Source organism: Mustelus asterias, chromosome 4 (genome assembly GCF_964213995.1).
Source record: "Mustelus asterias chromosome 4, sMusAst1.hap1.1, whole genome shotgun sequence".
Classification (NCBI taxonomy): domain Eukaryota; kingdom Metazoa; phylum Chordata; class Chondrichthyes; order Carcharhiniformes; family Triakidae; genus Mustelus; species Mustelus asterias.
The window spans coordinates 67,270,351-67,292,852 of record NC_135804.1 but is presented as its reverse complement, the minus strand read 5'-3'; the positions used below and the strand labels follow the sequence as shown (position 1 = coordinate 67,292,852).

The 22,502-nt window shown below is 46.1% G+C and overlaps 1 protein-coding gene across 1 annotated transcript in view; it reads right to left on the bottom strand.

Annotated features, from left to right (window-relative positions):
• The window catches only part of necab2 (N-terminal EF-hand calcium binding protein 2), a 190,181-nt gene that overhangs the window by 32,311 nt on the left and 135,368 nt on the right, over window positions 1-22,502 (bottom strand). Inside the window, exon 9 of the mRNA XM_078212021.1 lies at window positions 6,291-6,347. Within this exon, the coding sequence (XP_078068147.1) occupies window positions 6,291-6,347 (57 nt within the window). The remainder of the gene's footprint in view (window positions 1-6,290; window positions 6,348-22,502) is intronic.

Sequence of the window (22,502 nt, the reverse complement as noted above, 5' to 3'; positions counted from 1 at the left end):
CCCCCTGCCTCAGTCTGGACCAGTTCATCGGCATGGGTGTGCTCCAAGTCTTTTGCTAATAAAAGCCTATTTGTTCTTGCATACAAACTAGTCTTTGCTTAATTGATGGTGTATCATACACTGCGAGAAAGAGCCTCAATTATACGTCAGGATCCCTCAAGTGGGTCTTGAACCCATAACCTGAATCAAGAGCACCAGGAACTGTGTCATGACTGATCTAGTGACTGTCAGATTTGGCTTTTTAAATCCTAAAAAGTATACAACAAAACACTGTGAAAAATCCCATTGTTTAAAGATACTGGGCGGAATCTTACCAGAATTTGGCAGTGCCAGTTTTGGTGAGGAAGCTGGTGTTGAACTCTCCAACTTAATTGGCCAGTTTTCTCTCCAGGTCTTGTCACTTTAACTGCCAAAAAAAGAGTGGGCATGGTTTGCGGCATCACTCTGGTGAGGCGGAGACTCTTAGTGCCAGGAACTGGTGCCATTGAGATCGGAGGCACCGTTTAAAAAGGGTGCTCCGATAACTAAAACAAATTAACTTTCTCTACACCACAGAGGTATCTGTGACCTTTCCTGGGCCCCCCATCATCCCCATCCCATCCTGTAACCCCCAATCATCACCAGCATTGATATCCCCTCCTCCCTGCACCCCCCTCATCCTTCTGCTCCCAGCCATCATCACCAGCATCAACCACCCGCCCCCCCCCCCCCCCCCACCCCCACCCTGATCATCGGCAGCATACCCATTGCTTGCAGTTCTACTTCCCCACACCACCTCAAATACATGAAACCCCACACGTGAGGCTCACCCTCGGGACCACCCCTGGCACTGCCCCGGCACAGTTGGCACTGCCTGACCATGTCCCTCTAACCTGGGGACTATAGTGACCTGTGAAACCCTGGGAATATCCCCACGACAGGTTCATGTCTTTGTGAACCGTAGCTATGAAAATCCCGCGAGTGGACAAATCTTGCGAGGGGAGTCTTTAATTAGATTTAAATGTAATTAAGTTATTGCAAATCAGGTTCTTGTTCATTATAGGTATGAGCCTGCTTATGTCGTTGGCTTGGGGCAGCGAAACTTGGAGATCACAATCTCGCCAGCGAGATTCACAATTTCCAGTTTCGCCGGATGTTGAGCCCCCGCGAGCGATCTTGCAGAAAGAGAGTGGAAGCCAATATTCCGCCCTACGGAAAAGAAGTTTAAGGAATGTTCTGAGTCTTGATTTCCGAAGCAGTGTGTCAACACATTTTATACAAGTTCAACAACACTTTTATTGTTTTCCGATTTGATTTCTGGGCTGACAGATGGAGCAGAAGTTCTTTCATCCCAGTGGGAAACAGTTGAATCCCTGCAAGGCATCAGATTCTCCCTGTTCCCCAAGCCTCTCCACAGATGTTGCTGTTCCTGCCACATACATTGTTCAAGTAACAGACATAGACTCGGCTGCAGTGAGACCTGTGTCCCAAAGGGGCTGGATCCTCTTGTATTAGGTAAAAGTCTGAACACCAGCAGACTGCTTCCTGCCAGAGCAGCTCAGAGCCTTCATTCAACCAGAAACATGCAGTGTAAATCCAAGAGCTGCAATCCTTTAATAAACCCAGTGTCACCCTGGGCTCAGTCAATAGTGCAAGGAAGGCATGGATTCAGGTTCAACACCAGAGATGTGAGGACATAATCCAGATAGACACTCTGTGCAGGATTGAGGGAGTGCTGCACTGCCGGGGGAGCCACAGTTTAGATGAACATCACAGAATCACAGAATTGTTACGATACAGAAGGAGGCCATTTGGCCCATCGTGTCTGCACTGGTTCTCTAAACAAGCATTATGGCTGAGTGAAATTCTCCTGCCTTTTCCACATACCCCTGCACATCGGAGTGCCTTAATTGAACCTGCCACCATCACTTCCAGGGAATGCATTCCAGACCTGAACCGCTTCTGTGAAAAAGATTTTTCTCACATCACATCTGCTTCTTTTGCAAATCACTCTAACTCTGTGCCCTCTCATTCTGGATCCTTTTACGAGTGGGAACAATTTCTCCCTATCTACTCTGTCCAGCCCCCTCATGATTTGAAGCATCTCTGTCAAACCTAACATTAAATCAAATATAAAAGATTAGCACTATTTCAAAGAAGAGCAAAGGTTTCTCCACAGTGTAGTGGTCAACAATAATCCCTCATTTAAACAGATGATCAAACCATTATCCCAATCTTGTTTGTGGGTGCTGGCTGTGTGTCAGTTGATGCATCACAACAGTGAGGATGCTTGATCTGTCACTTTCTGGCCATAAAGCATGGTGGGCTATCCTGAGGTTTGGAAGCTGGACACTGAGTTCCTCCTCCCTGTGCCTTCGCAGGCACAGGCTAGCTGCACGGTACAGGGGATGACTCAACCTCAACACTGGAGCATGTGCCTGGGAATTCTGATCTGCGGATCTGTGGGAGTTTGTCGGAGTAGGCAAGGGTCTATGGGATCGGTGGGAGTCTGTGGAAATCCCATCCGCTGCCAAAACCAACACTGTTAAAGAGAGTTGACAGAAAAGTAGTGGGCAATGGAAACATTCAATTTCTGCTTCCTCCACAATCTCCGCCAATCTCCCCAGTGAGTAAAGGACACATACATACTACCATTGAGGGCAATCATAGAATCATAGAAACCCTACAGTACAGAAAGAGGCCATTCGGCCCATCGAGTCTGCGCCAACCACAATCCCATCCAGGCCCTAGCCCCATATCCCATCCACTAATCCCTCTAACCTATGCATCTCAGGACACTAAGGGGCAATTTTAGCATGGCCAATCAACCTAACCCGCACATCTTTGGACAGCGGGAGGAAACCGGAGCACCCGAAGAAAACCCACGCAGACACGAGGAGAATGTGCAAACTCCACACAGTGACCCAAACCAAGAATCGAACCCAGGTCCCTGGAGCTGTGAAGCAGCAGTGCTAACCACTGTGCTACCGTGCCGCCCAAAATACCATGTTGCCTCAATTCTTTTTGGGAATGCACAAGGAATTTAAGTGCTTGGTCCCTTTAAGGCTTTATGCGTGGTGATGCATACAAGGTAATTTAAAGGGACAGGCTTGTGCATTGGGAAATTTCAAGTGGTTATGTAGTCACATGGCCACAAGGATTAGAGGGAAGGTAAATTGAGATATTTGTTGCATAGTTGCTGCTTTCCTGTGTCTCAGGTGATGCATTACAGTGCAGGCTGAAGCCAAAACACAGCTAACTTCCCAGGACAGTGACTGGCAAGGGGATCCCTGGGTGGACTTATTATCTCACTTGTTCTGGATCGGGGAAATCAGCACACGTGAAGAGCTGTGCACAGGATGTGAGTTTTGGTGGCGATGCTTTTGGGGTTTCGGGATGATGGCTATATGGGAGAATAAATAATTTTTTAATGATAAATCACTCTTCGCAGAAGATCTTGATTCATGTAGCACATAAACAGTCCCAGGTCCCAGAATCCCATTTCACCCGTTCATTCACACAGAGGCTATGGTGATTGATTTCACTAAACGTTCTAACACGGACCGGAGGACAGGACATCTTCCCCATGAAAGTAGTTCCACCTTCACTAATCTCCAAATGACACTTTCCTTGTTACACTTTTCTGACATTTTTTATCATTAAGGTAGGTTAGATACAGAGTAACGCCCCCTCAACACTGTCTCCATCAAACACTCCCAGGATAGATACAGCAGTGTTGGATACAGAGTAAAGTTCTCCCTAGACTGCCCCATCAAACATTCCCAGGACAGGTACAGCATGGGGTTAGATACAGAGTAACACTCCCTCTACACTATCTCCATCAAACACTCCCAGGACAGGTACAGCACGGGGTTTGATACAGAATAAAGCTCCCTCGACATTGTTCGCATCAAACTCTCCCAGGACAGGTACAGCACGGAATTAGATACAGAGTAAAGCTCCCTTTACACTGTCCCCATCAAACACTCCCAGGATAAGTACAGCATGGGGTTAGATACAGAGTAAAGCTCCCTCTACACTGTCCCCAACGAACACTCCAAACACTCCCAGGGCAGGTGCAGCATGGGGATGGATACAAAGTAAAACTCTCTCAACACTATCTCCAGCGAAAACTCCTGGGATAGGTATGCACGGGGTTAGATACGGAGTAAAGCTCCCTCTACGCTGTTCCATCCAACACTTCCAAGGCAGGTACAGCACAGTGTTAGATACAGAGTAAAGATCCCGCTATACTATCCCCATCAAACACTCCCAGGACAAGTACAGCACATGGTTCAATACAGGGTAAAGCTCCCTCTACACTGCCTATATCAAACACTCCCAGGACAGGTACAACACGTGGTTAGATACAGAGTAAAGCTCCCACTACACTATACCCATTAAACATGTACAGGACAAATACAGCACGGCGTTAGATATACAGTAAAGCTCCCTCTATACTGTCCTCAGCAGAGACTCCCAGGACAAGTACAGCGCAGGGTGAGTTACTAAGTAAAGCTTCCTCTACTCTGTCCCCATCAAACACTACCAGGGCAGATACAGCACAGGGTTAGATACAGAGTCGTGCTTCCTCGACACTGCCCCATCAAATTGTCGCAAGGCAGGTACAGCACAGGGTTAGATTCGAAGTAAGCTCCCTCCACACTGTCGCCTTCAAACAATCCCAGGGCAGGTGCAGCAAAGATTAGGCATCCAGGGCAGCACTCAATGTACTCTACAATGCATAACTTAAGGTGCCACTTAGTTCAATATTCATTGCATCATTTAATATATTACTCAACAGACTACCTAAAGCATTCTCCAAAACACCAGACATGAGCCTGGACCTAAGCCCAATTCAAGTCCAAGTCCACACCTCTCCTCTGTGCAAGTTATGTTCTAGAAACACAATGGGACAGAATCCTACTTGGATGTATAATCAAAAACAGAAAGTGCTGGAAAATCTCAGCAGGCCTGGCAGGATCTGTGGAAAATCAGAGTTAATGTTTCCAGACCAGAGTGACTCTTCCTCAGAACTGAGGGGAAGTGAAAATGTGACAGCATTTATACTGTTGAAAAGGTGGGGGTGGTGGGGGGGTGGGGGGGGGGGGGGGGGTGGTAAAGGGAAGGTGGGAATAGGGTAGACAACAGGAGGAATTAAATAATATAGATAATGTGGAACAAAAGGCAAGGAGAGTGGTAAGGGTTGTGGTAACGAAACAAAGCATTCATCCGAAGCGAGTGTGAATGGCTGAATAATGAACAGCTCTGTCTGAAATCAAAATCATAAGAACAAGATACAGATTGGAACTTGGCAACAAAAAAATCAAAATGGGGGACGGGGTTCAATGTCTGAAAATGCTGAAGTCCAGAAGGCTGCAAAGTATCTAATCGGAAGATGAGGTTCTGTCCCGGAGCTTCACTGGAACACTACAGCAGGCTCAGGCTATGAGAGGCAGCTCAAATGGCAAACCTGACAGTTGTGATCATGAGTGGAGGTGTTTCACAAAGTGGCCACCCCAGTTTGGTCCCGCTCAGATCTGTTTTGTTGGTTAATAGCCTTTTTTAATCCATGCAGACAGAACATATGAGATCTTAGAGTGGCCACCAGCCTAGCATGTAGCAGTCACCACCTCACTACCTCATAGAATTCAACAGGGCAGAGGGCACACTGACAACTGTCAATTAAATTCGGAATGGACAAACTGCGGCCCTGGTTTCGGATCCGAGGAACTGAGTACCGAGCCGAGCCAAACCTTATCATCACTGCTCAGAAACACCTTCCACTTGGACCACGTCACAGTGACCAGAAGCAGGAACAAAGTCTGACTTCCCTGCTCCAGCTGTTATTCCTGAAGGGTGAAACTGATTATAGCGTTCCATCAATGGTGTGGCTGAGGAAGTTCTTCACTCAGAGGGTGGTCAAGCTTTCAAGTTCTTTATCCCAGACAGCTGTGGAAACTCAAATCATGGAGCATATCCAAGACAGGAATTGATGGCTCGATCAATTAAAGACTAATGATATCAAGGGATGTGGGGGTAGCACAGGGCAAGAGGGGTTGAGGTAGATGATCAGCCATAGTGGAACATGCTCAATGGGCCGAATGGTCTACTCCTGCATTTATGTTCGAAGTTCCAATCCTAATCCAATGTTCATATTGGGCTGGTATGGCCATACACTCCTCCACCACTGCTCCGGAGTTAACCACCTGCTGAAAAGCAGCCATTCCTTACTCCCACCCTCACTTATAAGAGACACCCTAGAGGCTGATGCGAAAGCAGGAAATGCTGGGAAGATGATGCATACTCACTGAACAGGTCAAGTTCTCATTGTCCATCACTTTCTGCTGTAGGTCGAGCCACATAGTCTGAAAGCAGAGACACAGGAGTAAGAGGGAGCAGTAATGGTAGAATTAATCCATGCACTCCAACCCCCTCCCCCATGCCTAGCCCCTCCCAACTCCACCCTACCCTCCAGCGCATAGAATTTCACAGCCAACGGTCAGTCCACTACTTAGGAATCACATGGGGAATAGAAGCATCATCACTGCAATGTTTCATGGCCAAATGTTGCGGTTAACCTTGCATCTATTGGGAGTTCCATACAGATCAGAGACTAAAACGGCACCATCTCTATTTTTATGTGCAGTGCATTGTTAAATAGTTTAAACACACGATCTACGAGTTGCCCCCCCCACCAACCCCCCCCTCCCCCAACCAAACCCCACTTCCCGCCATGCCTTCTCCCCTCCCCAAAACTCTCAGTTATGGCTCAGTGGTCTCACCTTTGAGTTCAAAGATTGTGGTTCAAGACCCACTCAGAGACTGGAACACAAAACCAGATCCAGGCTGACATTCCCATGCTGCACCACCAAAGATGTGGAAATCTTAAACTGAGGCCCGATGCTTCCCTTCTGAGTGGAAAAGATCTCAGTGCTCGACTCGAAAGGGAAAGGTGCATCCATTCTCCCCAGTGTCTTGACCAATATTTATCCCTTAACTAACAACACCATCTGCTCTTCCTCACATTGCCATTTGTGGGAGCTTAATGGTACAAAGCTGCAACTGTGTTTTCTACATAAAACAGTGACTGCACTCCAGAAAACATTGAATTATTTGCGCACCTTCGAACAATGTGAAAGATGCAAGACTTTCTTTGACCTTACATTGGTATCTGAAAGGACCATGATGCTAAATTAATGAGGCATCATATAGCTGAATAGCAGCTATCCGAAAGCTGGCCAGAAGAAGTTGTTGGTGAACTGTTCAACCATGAACAGAATCACTGCGAAGTCTGATCTGGTCCACATGTTGGCATTCACATACCCACACTTTGCAGCCAAGGTTTCTGTAAGTTAAGGCAGCATCAGGAATCCAGGTGTAGCACAGACCAGGAATTGAATATTTGGTTCCATCATTAGAAAAAAGAGCCTTTCAAATCTGCTATGCCATTCAGCAAGATCTGACCATGACCTTAACTCCACTCTCCTGCTTGCTCCCCATAACCTTTGACTACCTAATAAAGCCCCACCTGACTAGACCCCGATCTGACTAAACCCTGAACTGACTAGACCCAACCTGACAACCTGTCCCCATCTAACTAAACCTCCACTGAACTATCCACCCACCAGCTGCCACCCTACCCAGTCACCCAGCTCCCACCCTACCCACCACACAAACCTACCCACTACCGGTCACCCAGCCCACCTCACCCATCTACCCAGTCACCAAACTACCATCCTACCCACCTCACCCATTTGACACTCTATCCACTTTCCACCCTACCCACCTACCATCCTATGCACATGCCACCCTGCCATCATACACACCTGGCACCGTATTCACCGACCATCTTATCCCTTTACTCCCTCCAATCCCTTATGTACATACCTTATCTCCATAACACTTTAAGAAGTTTTTGCACATTTGAATTCTTTACTTATCAGAACACAACAGCCAGTGCTATAAAAAGGGGATGTGACTTGTCTTCTTCACTGCTATAAAGTAGCTCCAGTTCAGGTACGCTTGCACTTCTGGAGAAGCCGGGATCAGAAATATGGAGCTCCAGTGTGATGGAGAGAAGTAGGAGTGCAGTGGCAATCTGGTAGAGATTCAGGCCATAATGTAAAGCAAACAATTTTAAAAGGAACACAGGGCAGAGAGTTCTGTGAGTGTATAACTCATTAATGGTAGCAGGAGAAGCTGGGAAAGCTGTTGAACAATACATACTGCATTCTAACAAGGAATACAGCACAGCAGGAAGGAAATTATCCATCAGTAGTTAGACCGAAGCTGAATTATTGTGTCCAATTCTGGACACAACACCTTAGGAAAGATGGCAAGGTTTGAGATAGGCTTACTGAGGAGATTCACTGAAATGGTTCCACAAATGAGGGACATCCATTAACGTTGAGAGACTGGAGAAGTTGGGATTCTTCTAACAGCAAGCAAAGTTAAAGGAGATTTAATAGAAATGTTCACAATTGGGTGGTTAACAGTGAGGCGATAGGAAGATATAGATGGGTTGGTCAAATGGGCAGATAAGTGGCCGATGGAGTTAACCCTGAACAGTGTGAGATGATACACTTTGGAAGGAGTAATTTGACAAGGAAGTATTCAATGAACGGCATGACACTAGGAAGTTCTGAGGAATGAAGGGGCCTTGGCGTGTTTAGTCCATAGATCTCTGAAGGCTGAAGGGCATGTTAGTGGGGTAGTGAAAAAAGCATGTGGGACACTTGCCTTTATCAATCAAGGCACAAATTACAAAAGCAGGGAAGTCAAGTTGGAATTGTGTAGAATTTTGGTGAGGCCACATCTGGACTACTATGTGCAGTTCTGGTTGCAATATCATAGGAAGGATGTGATTGCACTGGAAAGGGTGCAGAGGGGATTCTGCCTGGGATAGAACATTTAAATTACGAAGAGAGATTGCTTAGGCTCGGGTTGTTTATATTGGGACAGAGAAGACTGAGGAGTGACCTGATTGAGGTGTACAAGATTATGAGGGGCATGAACAAGGTGGCTAGTGAGCAACTGTTCCCCTTAGTTGAAGGGTCAGTCACGAGGGGACATAAGTTCAAGGTAAGGGGCAGGAGGTTTAGGGGGGATGTGAGGAAAAACTTTTTTATTCAGAGGGTGGTGATTGTCTGGAATGTGCTTCATGGGAAGGTGGTAGATGCAAGTTGCCTCACATCCTTTAAATGGATGAGCACTTGGCACATCATAACATTCAAGGCTATGGGCCAAGTGCTGGTTAATGGAATTAGGGCATGTGTTTCTCACATGTCGGTGCAGAATTGATGGACTGCAGGGTGTCTTCTGCACTGTGCGATTTTATAAGTGTTTTCAAGCAAGTAAATAAAGAGCAACATCTCACTCTGGGGGGAGGGAAGTAACGAGAGGATAACGATTTAAGAAACTTGGCAAAAAAAGAATGGTGGAGAGTCGGGGTTGAGGAGAATTTTTTATGCAGTGAGTTATTACAATCTTGAATATACAGTGGAGGAAGCAGATATCAAAATACCCTTCAAGGGTCAATTGTTTGCAGAATTGAAAAGTAAAAATTTGGAGAGTGATGGGGTAAGGGAAGAGGATTAGAACTAATGGGATAACTCGTCCAAAGAGTTAGCAGAAAAGGCCCAATAGCCTCCAAGTACAGATATATGATTTGATAATCTTCAGATTATTATGCTTGCTCCTCAATGTTGGAAAAAGTACAAAGTATACTCTACTTTCAAACAACATTGTTAGAAACATAGAAGAAACATAGAAAAACTACAGCACAAAACAGGCCCTTCGGCCCCACAAGTTGTGCCGAACATATTACACCTTTTAGGCCTACCTATAACCCTCCATCCTATTAAGTCCCATGTACTCATCCAGGAGTCTCTTAAAAATCCCTATTGAGTTTGCCTCCACCACCACTGACGGCAACCAATTCCACTCGCCCACCACCCTCTGTGTGAAAAACTTCCCCCTAACATTTCCCCTGTACCTACACCCCAGCACCTTAAACCTGTGTCCTCTCGTAGCAGCCATTTCCACCCTGGGAAAAAGCCTCTGAGAGTCCACCCGATCTATGCCTCTCAACATCTTATACACCTCTATTAGGTCTCCTCTCATCCTACGTCTCTCCAAGGAGAAAAGACCGAGTTTCCTCAGCCTATCCTCATAAAGCATGCCACTCAATCCAGGCAACATCCTTGTAAATCTCCTCTGCACCCTTTCAATCTTTTCCACATCCTTCCTGTAATGAGGCAACCAGAACTGAGCACAGTACTCCAAGTGGGGTCTGATGAGGGTCTTATATAGCTGCATCATTAAAGGGAGGTCAGAACAAAGACACCAGTGGTCAAGCCATAACAGAAAGAATGGGGATAAAAAATGGCTAGCTGTTTCTGTAGCACCAAAGAACAGTTTAATAACAGAAATGTTTGAGAATGACAGAACTGGAAGAATTCAATGAAGATGTCACTGAAGATTTAACCCCTAAGTCTCTCTAAGTCTCGTTAGGTCAAAGAATCGATCATTTGGAGTTTTGAATTGTTTGCAGATGTAAGCGTTGATATCTTTACAACTGTGCTGTCTTACCAATGAAAACAATTCTTTAGAAATCTTTTCTCTCAGCATCAGTTCATATTTACCTCATAACAAAAGAGTAATGAGAATTGAAAACAAACTACAGTTATCTATCTATCTCAGTCTGAAATATATACAAGGACTCTGCCCCCACAGCTCTCTGTGGCAAGGAGTTCCCAAAGACTCATATTCCTCTGAGAAAAGAAATTCCTCCTCATCTCAGTCTTAAATTGGTGTCCTTTTATTCTGAGACCATGCCCTCTGGTCCCCTTCAATGAGGGAAACATCCTCTCAGATTTACCCTGTCAAGTCCCTTAGGCATCCAATATATTTTGACGACATTACCTCTCATTCTTCTAAATTCCAATTAAAACAATTCCTCCATACCGGGATCAATCTAATGAACCTTCACTGAACCATCTCCAATGCAATAATGGGGGCGATGCTTCCAAAAAAGTTCTAAGTGCTGAATTCGCGGGAAAACTAGCTTAAATCACAATTGTATTTTCAGTGGGAGTTCAGACTCGAATCTCCCACACTTTGTGCAATGTAGAGGTCACAATCGTGAATATCATTAAAAACATGGGGGGGGCGGGGCCTAGTCGCACTGTAGTCTGACAGTTCTGGGCCTCTGTGCATGCGCAGTGGCCCAGAACTCTCAGCCTGCAGTTTGCTGGCCAGCGATTGAGCTGGCCAGCCCGGGACCCCCGCAGTGCTGCCGCTCCCGACATCTCCACAGACCAATCACGGACAAACGACCATTCCCGGGCCAGCCCCAACCACTCCTGTCCAGGAGCGCCCAAACTCCAGCCTCCCCACCCACCCCCCCGCAGCAGTGACGATTTCCTGCCTCCCCCAGCAGATCCCACCCCCATGGGAGGCAGACCCCACAGGCAAACAGCCCCAATCCCCGGCAACCCCCCCCACCCGCCCCGATTGCTGGCCTCCCTCCAGCCCCATTCAATCCCAATGCAGAGTGGCAGCAGGACCCCTCCCCACCCCCACCGATCACGCCTAAGCCCCTTCCCAGGCCCCACCTCTTTAGCACTGCCCGATGCCCGGTGGGCAGTACCAAGGTGCCCCCTGGGCATGGACACTTTGCCCCTTGTACAATGCCAGGGGCACAGGCTGGCACTGCCAGGTGCCCATGCCCAGGGGGCACCACCCCCCATCGCCCAACCCCCTGGGGGGCCCCGATTGCCTCCTCTTCACTCCAGCGGGGTCTCCTGCTACTCCCCCGAAAGTGGGGAGCTAGACTGAACCCCGCCGGAGTGAAATTGCACTGACAGGGTGGGAGATGCTAGCAGGCCCAGAGGCTTCAGTCCTAGGTCTGCTAATGACATTAAAATAAGATTTAACATAGATTAAAATCACTTACCTGCTGTTCCCGCTTGTTTGCAGTGTCGTCTCGACCACACCGAATAGCCGGCGCTCGGAGATGCGCGCGCGTCGGGAATGCACATGCGAATCCCGTGAATTAGCGCATCAGGCCGGGAGAATCGCCCAATTATCTTTCATTAAATAAGGGGACCAAACTGCTCACAATATTCCAGATGTGATCTTATCAGTTCCTTGTACAGTTGCAGCAAGACTTCCGTACTCTTATGCTCCAACCCCCTTGACATAAGGGCCAACATTCCATCAGCCTTCCTGTTGCACCTGTTAGCTTTCTATGTTTCGTGCATAAGTATCCCCAAGTCCCTTTGTCTTGGAACTTTCTGCAGTTTTTTTCCATTTAAATAATGCGTTGTTTTTCGTTCTCCCTTCCAAAATGAACAACTTCACATTTTTCCACATTATTCTCCATCTGCTAACATTTTGCCCACGAACTTATGCTATCAATATCTCAAGTAGAAGTAAACATAGAAACATAGAAACCCTACAGTGCAGAAGGAGGCCATTCGGCCCATCGAGTCTGCACCGACCACAATCCCACCCAGGCCCTACCCCCACATATTTACCCGCTAATCCCTCTAACCTACGCATCTCAGGACTCTAAGGGGCAATTTTTAACCTGGCCAATCAACCTAACCTGCACATCTTTGGACTGTGGGAGGAAACCGGAGCACCCGGAGGAAACCCACGCAGACACGAGGAGAATGTGCAAACTCCACACAGACAGTGACCCGAGCCGGGAATCGAACCCGGGACCCTGGAGCTGTGAAGCAGCAGTGCTAACCACTGTGTTAGCGTGCCGCCCCATAAGATCAGCTGTGACCGCACTGAAAGACAAAACGGGCTCGAAGGGCTGAATGACCTATTCATGCTCCTATTTCTTATGTTCTAAACTAAAGATATAAAAAGCATTTCAGGCAGCCCCTCGGTTTGTGCTCCATTGTTTCCTCGTAGCTGTGTGTCGAGGGGGGGGAGAATTTAAGTACAGGTGAGGTGGCTAGCCATTGGTGCTGATTGGGTCAGAGTGGGAAGGGGTGAATGAGGCCCAGGTTATTTTACACGAGGCAGAGAGGAGCAAGAGAAAGAGCAATCCCAAAGAACAGGCATGAGGGCTAGAAAAAGCCAAAATAAAAATACTAATCTTGTTAATGTGAGCCAATATTCGATGAAAAGATTTTAAAAGATAAAGCATTCTGAAGTGAGGCAGCGAGTGCAAAGGGCTTGTAAATGTGGTGTTTATTTATTTTTAAAACTGATGGTTAATTGAATAGAAAGTTGATTAATTATATTTAATATCAAACTGGTATCAGAGGAATAATTTTCACAATAAGTTGTTCAGTTTCTGTTTTTATACAATTCTGTGTTTCAATAATAGCATCAGCAATAAAACAAAATGGAACGAGATTGATGTAGTAATTGTATAAATTAACTATGCAATTAAAACCAAGATTAACTGAGATTAAAATTTTTAATTGAGGTATTAATGACAGTTATTTATTTTCAATGGTTTGACAGCTGGAATCTACACAGCAGGTGGCTTCGCCTGGCTGAGACTATAGCGCTCATTTAGGTTGGAGCCCACCCCAGCCAGTAACTTGGATTATTGTTGGGTCAATCAGAGAATCCCATCACAGAGAGGAGGGCACTCTCATCCACTCACAGCAGCCCAGATTTAAATTGGGTCAAGTTCAGATGAAATACGCTGACTTCAATGAGGCAGAGGGATTGGAAGAAGTTTACAAACAGATCACCCACCCAAAGCAGCCTCATTACCGTCGGGTGTGTTCAACTGGGATTGGGACTTGGGTGTTTGTAGAGACCTGTATCGCAAAGCCCAAACCTACTACAGTTTGGAGGTCTCATCCTGAGCAGCAAATCTCTCTTCGTGCCTATACTTAGTGAGATGGCAATGAATAGTACAAAATTGCATTTCTGCAGTGTTTTTCATGACATCAGGGTGTCCGGAGATCATTACACTCAATCAAGTATTTTGGAGGCACAGTCATTGGTGTGAGGTAGGAAATGTGGAAGCCAATTTTGACAAAGGGAGATCCCACAAATATCAAAATGATTTTTTTTATTCTTTCATGGGCTGTGGGCAGCGCTGGTGACATGTCAAATTGAGGCCCCAATCTGTCCCCTCAAGATCCCACTGAACTGTTTTGAAGAGGATGAGATGTGTTCTATGTAGAGTCAATATTTATCCCCCAACCTACATCAAGAAACCAGATAATCCAGTCATTATTGTTGGGGGTTGTTGGTTACAGAACAATACGTTTTTAAAAAGTCTTCATTGTCTTCAGTTAGAACATAGAACATAGAAAAGCTACAGCACAAACAGGCCCTTTGGCCCACAAGTTGCGCCGAACATGTCCCTACCTACTAGGCTTACCTATAACCCTCTATCTTACTAACTTACATGAACTTATCCAAAAGTCTCTTAAAAGACCCTATCGAATCCGCCTCCACCACCACTACCGGCAGCCGATTCCACGCACCCACCACCCTCTGAGTGAAAAACTTACCCCTAACATCTCCTCTGTACCTACTCCCCAGCACCCTAAACCTGTGACCTCTCGTGGCAACCATTCCAGCCCTGGGTAAAAGCCTCTGAAAATCCACTCTATCAATACCCCTCAACATCTTATACACCTCTATCAGATCACCTCTCATCCTTCGCCTCTCCAAGGAGAAAAGATCTAGCTCTCTCAACCTATCCTCATAAGGCATGCCATCTAATCCAGGCAACATCCTTGAAAATCTCCTCTGCACCCTTTCTCTGGCTTCCACATCCTTTCTGTAATGAGACGACCAGAACTGGGCACAGTACTCCAGGTGGGGGTCTGACCAGGATCCTATACAGCTTCAGCATTATCTTCTGATTTCTGAACTCAATTCCTCTATTGATGAAGGCCAGTATTCCATACGCCCTCTTAATTACAGCCTCTACCTGCGACGCTGCTTTGTTATAGTTATGTGTTTATAGTTTTTCACAGTGTGGGGAATAGGGAACTTGATCACCATCACCATGAAAACTGTAGTGCCATTTTTTGCAAATAAACTACCCACAGGTTGGAAGACTGCGCACTGCCTCCACAGAGTACATTTCTGTCAAAATAAACAAAAAAATCCAACATGCCTCATTACTTACATTTCAGTTGCCAGTACCAGGAAAAAGTGCCTGTTTTCTTAGTTATATCCAATCAAAGTATCCACCAGCGAGTCATTACAGATCCAAGCTGACAAGACAGGCCATCCTTTTCCTGTCTTGGGCTTGATCTACATGATCCAAGCTGATAGGAGCAGGCATTGCACCCCCTCCAGTATTTGGTCTCATTTGCATCTTAGCCAAAAGGCCTAGATGCTGTTTTTAAAAATTGCTTCAAATGAAGCCTCAGTGTAACCTCATTGACTTCTATTAAGTGCAGGACAGCAAAACTACACTTAATCTTAGCCAAAGGGAAAAAAATGTGTTACAATCCCTGCAGCATGTTACCACCCAGCTGAATATTGAGCAAGGAAGGATGCATTCCCTGTACTAATGTGCATGAGGTCCACTTCAAGGTGTTATTACTAAATCTGGGCAGTGCGAAAACCCAAGGACTGGAGGGGATTTCTAATGTTTGTGTGATGTTTGAGTTAGACATGGCTGTGTAATCTTCCCTCCAATTGGATAGGCTGCCATATTCCATATTCACATGGAGGAATGGTGATGTGGCGGACAGTGCCAGACTGCAGAAATTGCAATTGAAGGGTCAAAATCAATGGATATCATACACACAAGGAGTTAATGGATCTGGCGTTTGATAAGTGTTACTATCTGCCCCAGGGACCATTTAGAAAGCAATTTTTGACTTAGAAAATGAAAAGTATTTTTCAAATGGCAGTGATTCAGATTCCATCAGATAATAGGAACATCTTTGGTTTCACATCATTAAATTTAATCAGGCACATTAGAAAAGGCCTGTTCCATTTCTTTGATGATTTTTAATGTTGGAACATTCTGAAATTTCTGAGGTCATGTGTGATGCCTGATAACTGCAAGCTCTTTCTTTTCAATTCCTTAACCAGTATTCCTTTTAAACCCAACATGCCTCAAGTTTTATTCTGAGCTCTGACAGCAAATCTGAAAGCCTTGTGAAAGTCAATGTATAAAAATTCGACCAACTCCTCTTAATGCCTGAAATGCTGAGATTTCCTTCAACATTTGATTCAAAGCATCCAAGGTGACTGGCCCTTCCCCATGACGAGTCTTCCCGATTCGCCTAGACTCTTCTGAAGGTTCATTCATTTTATCCAGCATTAGGACCTGTGGACATTTAAATCTACCCGAGACCTAAGATTTTCCAGGTTGTCCCTGCTCATCTTTAACCAGTATATTGGAGTGACATGCACTGTGGATAAAGGGGAACTGGTGGATGTATTGTCTTCAAAAGGCATCTGATAGCATGCCACAAGAAAGGTTATGGTGGAACAGAAAAGTTCATGGTGTAGGGCGGTAACACATTAGCCTAGATAAAAAATTGCCTGTCTTGCAGAAAACAGATCATGCAGAATCTAATTGGCAGGATATGATGACTGGAGTCCCACAGGACTCTGTGCTGGAGCCTCAACATTTTACAGTTTATATCAATGACTTTGATGAAGGAAGTGAAAGCATGGTATCTGAACTTACAGATGGCACAAAGATAGGTAGGAAAGTATGTGGTGAAGGAAGTGTCAGACAGATAGAGGTAAGTTGAGTGAGTGGACAAAAATCTGGCAGATGGAGTATAATGTAGAAAATGTGAAGTTCACTTTGGCAGGAAGAATAAAAAAACAACTGCAGAATTCCAAAGTGCAGAGGGATCTAGGTGTTCTAGTGCATAAGTCTCAAAAAGCTAGAATGCGGGTACAACATGTAATTAAGAAGGCAAATGGAATGCTATCCTTTATTACGACAGGAATTGAACATAAAAGTAACGATGTTATGCTTCAGTTATACAGAGCATTGGTGAGACCACATCTCGAATATGTGTGCAGTTTTGATTTCCTCATTTAAAGATGGATTTAAATGCGTTGGAGGCAGTGGGCTGTCTTGAGGAAAGGTTGGACAGACTAGGTTTGTTTTCACTATGAATTTAGAAAAGTGATATGTGGTAGCGTGACCCTTTTAAGGGGTGGTTGTTCATGGGTCACATGACCCTCCTGGGGCCTATCAAAAAAAGGTGCACGAACCGTCACCCAATGAGATGCAGGTCCTGGTAGGAGGGAATTTTCAGCGTGAGCCCAGAAGTCAGTGGGACTAGACCTGTATCTGTATTGAGTTTGTTTGTGTTTAGTTTTGACTTTCCTTCAATAAATCACTGTTGTGATTTAAAGCTTCATTGTCACGATAGCTCCTGTTATTATAGAAGGGAGACATGATTGAGGTATACACGGTCCTGAACTGTATTGACAAGGTGGACATGAAAAGAATGGCTGGGATTCTCCCATCCCGACCCGCACCTTTTCTGGCGGGTCACGGTGGGAGATGCACGTTGCCGGCCTTGCTCCGGGATTTGTGCATGCGCCAGGAATGCACGCGCATCTCCCAGAGCCGGCGAACAGTCACCGGTCAGACTATGCTGGAAACCGGCAGGAAGGTAGGTAAGTCATTTGAATCTGTTTTTAATATGTTTTAAATGTTTTTTAAATGTAATTATCGGGAACTTACCAGTCCCAATTGAATCTCCCATCCCGCCAGGAGTACTTCATTCCGGCAGGGTGTAGAGTAGCTCCCCACATTCAGGGAACTAGTGGGAGACCCTGCCGGAATGAAGGCGGGGGGCATTCAGAGCCCCCCTGTGAGTCGGGCAGCAGGGGGGTGGTGTCTCCTGGGCATGGGCACCCTGGCAGTGCCAGCCTGTGCCCCTGGCACTGCCCAAAGGGCAAAGTGCCCATGCCCAGGGGGCACTTTGGCACTGCCCATTAGGCATCGGGCAGTGCCAAGGGGGCAGGGCCTATTGTGGGTGATACCTAGGGGCAATCGGTGGGGGGGGTCCCGTTGCACTCTGCATGGGGATCAGTCAGGGATGGAGGGAGGGCAGCGATTGGGGCAGGCTGTGGGGGAGGGGGGGCGGGGTTGCTCTGCGGGTGGGGGGAGGGCTGACTCCCGGGGCTGGTGTGACCCTGGGAGAGGTCAGCGCGGGGGAGGGGGGAGATTTGCCAAAGTGAGGGGGGTGGGGGCATTGCCACTGCTGGGGTGGGGGCGGGGGAGTGGGCTGGACATCGAGGCACTCCAAGGCAGAGAGAGGATCAGGGCTGGCCCGGGAATTGCTGTGGGGGCCACGATGAGGATGTGGGGGTGGCTGGAGGGGCACCACTGTGGGGGTCCCAGGCTGGCCAGTGATCGGGCTGGCCAGCAAACGGGGAGTCTGACAGATTGGGGCCACTGCGCATGTGTACAGTTCCAGAACTGTCAGACTCCGGCGTGAATAGGCCCTGACCCCCTGGGTTTTTTATGAGATTCACAATTGGGACCTCTGCAGTGCACAGAATGGGGAGATTCAGTTGAGAATTTGAACTGACAAAACAGTTGGGACCTAGAACTGTTTTCCCGCCAATTTAGCTCTTTTGGGAGAATCACGGCCAATGTTTCTTATTGTGAAGGAGCACAGAACCAGGGAGCACTGTTTTAAAATTAGGGGTCACTCTTTTAGGACAGAAATGAGGAGATTTTTTTGTGCGACTTTGGAACTGTCTGCTACAGAAGGCAGTGGAGTTGGGTCATTGAATATCTTTAAGGTGGAGGTCGATAGATTATTGTTCGGCAAGGGAATCAAACATTATCGGGGGGCGGGGGGGCGCGGTAGATGGGAATATGGAATTCAAAACACAAATAGATCAGCCATGATCGTATTGAACACAGAACATGACTGAGGGGCTGAATGGCGTACTCTGCTCCTATTTTGTATGCTCCCTTGCCAAAACAGGGATAAATCTATCCTATCATTGAGACTATTGCTTCCAATATCTTTTGAACAAATGTATGAGTATATCCTGCTGCCCTCTCTGACCACCCGAATCCCCACCCTATTTCCTCCCACAGTTTGATGTATTACTCCTGCCTCTGGGGATTTCCCTTTCAATTTGAATATTTCACATGAAATCAGATCCTGATAGGATAGATAGGATAGTCGGATATGACAAACAGTCTCCCAGCAGCAACGAGAATGGTAATCACCGTACCGTTCACATTGGACACGAGCACATGACACAAAACTAGCATCAAATTGGCATAACCAGAGATGTCACTGAATGAAATTGGTGTGGGAACTACAAAAAGAATCAGTTCTGGGTGACCTTCTGAGGATTGAGGTAAAGTTATTAGTTGAACAATGTTGAGGGATCTTACCTCAATATCTAACCTCTACTTGTAGCTGCCCTGGGAGATTTTGATAGGCATGATGTGGAGATGCCGACGTTGGACTGGGGTAAACACAGTAGGAAGTTTAACAACAGCAGGTTAAAGTCCAACAGGTTTATTTGGTAGCAAAAGCCACACAAGCTTTCGGAGCCTTAAGCCCCCTTTTTCAGGTGAGTGGTGGAGGTAGAGGTGGAGGGAGAGGTGGAGGTAGTCCCACTCACCTGAAGAAGGGGCTTAAGGCTCCGAAAGCTTGTGTGGCTTTTGCTACCAAATAAACCTGTTGGACTTTAACCTGGTGTTGTTAAACGTCTTACAGATTTTGATAGGACAGTGTAGAGGGAGTTTTACTCTGTATCTAACACCGTGCTCTACCTTTCCTGGGAGAGTTTGATGGGACAGTGTAAAGCGGGCATTACTCTGCATCTAACCCCATGCTGTACCGTCCTGGAAGTGTTTGATTGGACAGTGTAAAGTGTGCATCACTCTGTGTCTAACCCAGTACTATATGATGGGGACAATATAGAGGGAGCTTTACTCTGAATCTAACCCTGTGCTTTACCTGTCCTGGGAGTGTTTGATGGGAACAGTGTAGGGAGAATTTTACTCTGCATCTAACTCTGCATGGGGTGGCACGGTGGTGGGATGGCACGGCGGCACAGTGGTTAGCACTGCTGCTTCACAGCTCCAGGGACCTGGGTTTGATTCCCGGCCTGGGTCACTCTCTGTGTGGAGTTTTCACATTCTCCCCGTGTCTGCGTGGGTTTCCTCTGGGTGCTCCGGTTTCCTCCCACAGTCCAAAGATGTGCGGGTTAGGTTAATTGGCCATGCTAAATTGTCCCTTAGTGTCCCAGGATGTATAGGTTAGAGGGATTAGTGGGGTAAATATGTGGGGTTACGGGGATCGGACCTGGGTGGGATTGTTGTCAGTGCAGACTCAATGGGCTAAATGGCCTCCTTCTGCAGTGTAGGGATTCTATGATTCTATGAACCCTGCTGTACCTGTCCTGAGAGAGTCTGATGGTGACAATGTAGAGGAAGCTTTACTCTGCAACTATCCCCATGTTATACCTGTCCTGGGAGTGTCTTATCTATGATTTCTGAGATGAAATGTATTCCATTCCCCATTCCTCACATCTCTGACCTCAATAAGCAGAATATTACTGAAGGTTACATATTTATTTTAGTTTTTCTCCAGTGTCACTATGGAGATCACTGATGCATTTGCTTCTTTCTGTGAATCAATCTGTGAACTCATGTCACAGGAGAGATGAAAGAAAGTACATTTGTGTGTTGTCTGTCAGAATTTCTAACTAGCTTCTCAGCCGCTCATTTGAAATGCAGTCCTCCTTGTTGGCTGGCAACAACGATCAAAACACATAAATGATAAGTAAAGTCTACAGGAGATTATGTGGAAAATGAAACAGTCTTAGAAAATATCCACGCATTTATTTTTAATTAAAGATATCGTTGATCATCACAGCCTCCTTATCTTCAGATCCTCAGTGACAGGGGTCAGTACTTCCAGGGACTTCATTCATTCTGATGGAGCTCTTCTGAAGACAGCTTCCTTAAAGCACTGAGCTCCCAATGATCTCCTCTACTCTGGGGAGACTTATCGCAGACTAGGTGACCGCTTTGTGGAACATCTTCTCTCCGTCTGCAAGAATAACCCACTCCTTCCTGTCACTTGCGATTTTAACTCAGCATCTTGCTCCTCTGCCCCTTGTCCATCTTTGACCTGCTGCAACGTTCCAGTGAAGCCCAACGCAAACTCGAGGAACAGCACCTCGCCTTCTGAGTTGGCACTTTGCAGACTTCTAGACTGAACATTGAGTTCAACTACTTGAGACCATGAACACACCTCCATTTTTATATTTTGTCCTCCCCCACAGGGCCCTCTGTAACTTGTTTTGCTTTCACAGAGCACTGACCCCTGGTCTACTATTGAACACATTCTGTTGCCTTACCTTTATGCCACTATTAGCACCTTCTTCAGTCTTTAACTCTACCATTAACAAGCACTTTGACTTGTGTCCATGACATCTTTGTTAATCTCTCCATAGCTCTGACCTATCACTGACCTTCTATTCTGCTCCACCTTCTCCAGCTCACTCTTCAAATATATAATCCATCAAATATCTACCACTCTTCAACTCTGAGGAAGAGTCATTCAGACTCAAAACTTTAACTTTGTTTCTCTCTCCACAGATGCTGCCCTTTTTTTAGTTTTCCAGCATCTGTAGTATTTTGCTTTTTTCTCCTCAAGGCATTCCATGACTTTTGACCTCTAAGGCAAGCCCCAATATTGACCGAACAGTTACAGTGAAAAACCTACGGTGAGACCTAGAAGTGATTTGCCAGAATTTTACACTTGCCCGCTGTTGGGTTCTGAGGCAGAGGTAAGTGTAAAATAGCAATGATGGGATTACCTCTAAATTTGCCCATGATACTAAGTTGGGTGGGAGGGTGAGCTGTGAGAAGGATGCAGAGATGCTTCAGCATGATTTGGTCAGGCTAAGTGTGTGGGTGGGTATATGCATGGCAGATGCTGTATAATGTGGATGAATGTGAGGTTATTCACTTTGGTAGCAATAATAGGAAGACCGATTATTACTTGAATAGGTGTAGATTAAAAGAGGTGGATACTCAGTGAGACCTTGGTGTCCTTGTGCATCAGTCACTGAAAGTAAGTGTGCAGGTACAGCAGGCAGTAAAGAAGGCAAACCAAATGTTGGTCTTCATAGCGAGAGGATTTGAGTATAGGAATAGAAATATTTTACTGCAACTGTATGGGGCATTGGTGAGGCCACACCTGGAGTATTGTGTGCAGCTTTGGTGTCCTTATCTGAGGAAGGCTGTCCTTGCTATAGAGGGAGAACAGCAAAGTTTATCCAGGCTGATTCCTAGGATGGCAGGTCTGTCATACGAGGAGAAAGTAAGTCGGTTAAGACTGAATTAATTGGAGTTTAGAAGAGAGGGGATCTCATAGAGACTTATAAAATTCTAACAGGGTTAAACAGGATAGATTCAGAAAGAATGTTCCCAATGGTGGGGAGTCCAGAACGACGGGTCATAGTTTGAGGATAAGAGGTAAACCTTTTAGAACTGAGGTGAGGAGAAATTTCTTCATCCGGAGAGTGATGAATGTGCGGAATTCATT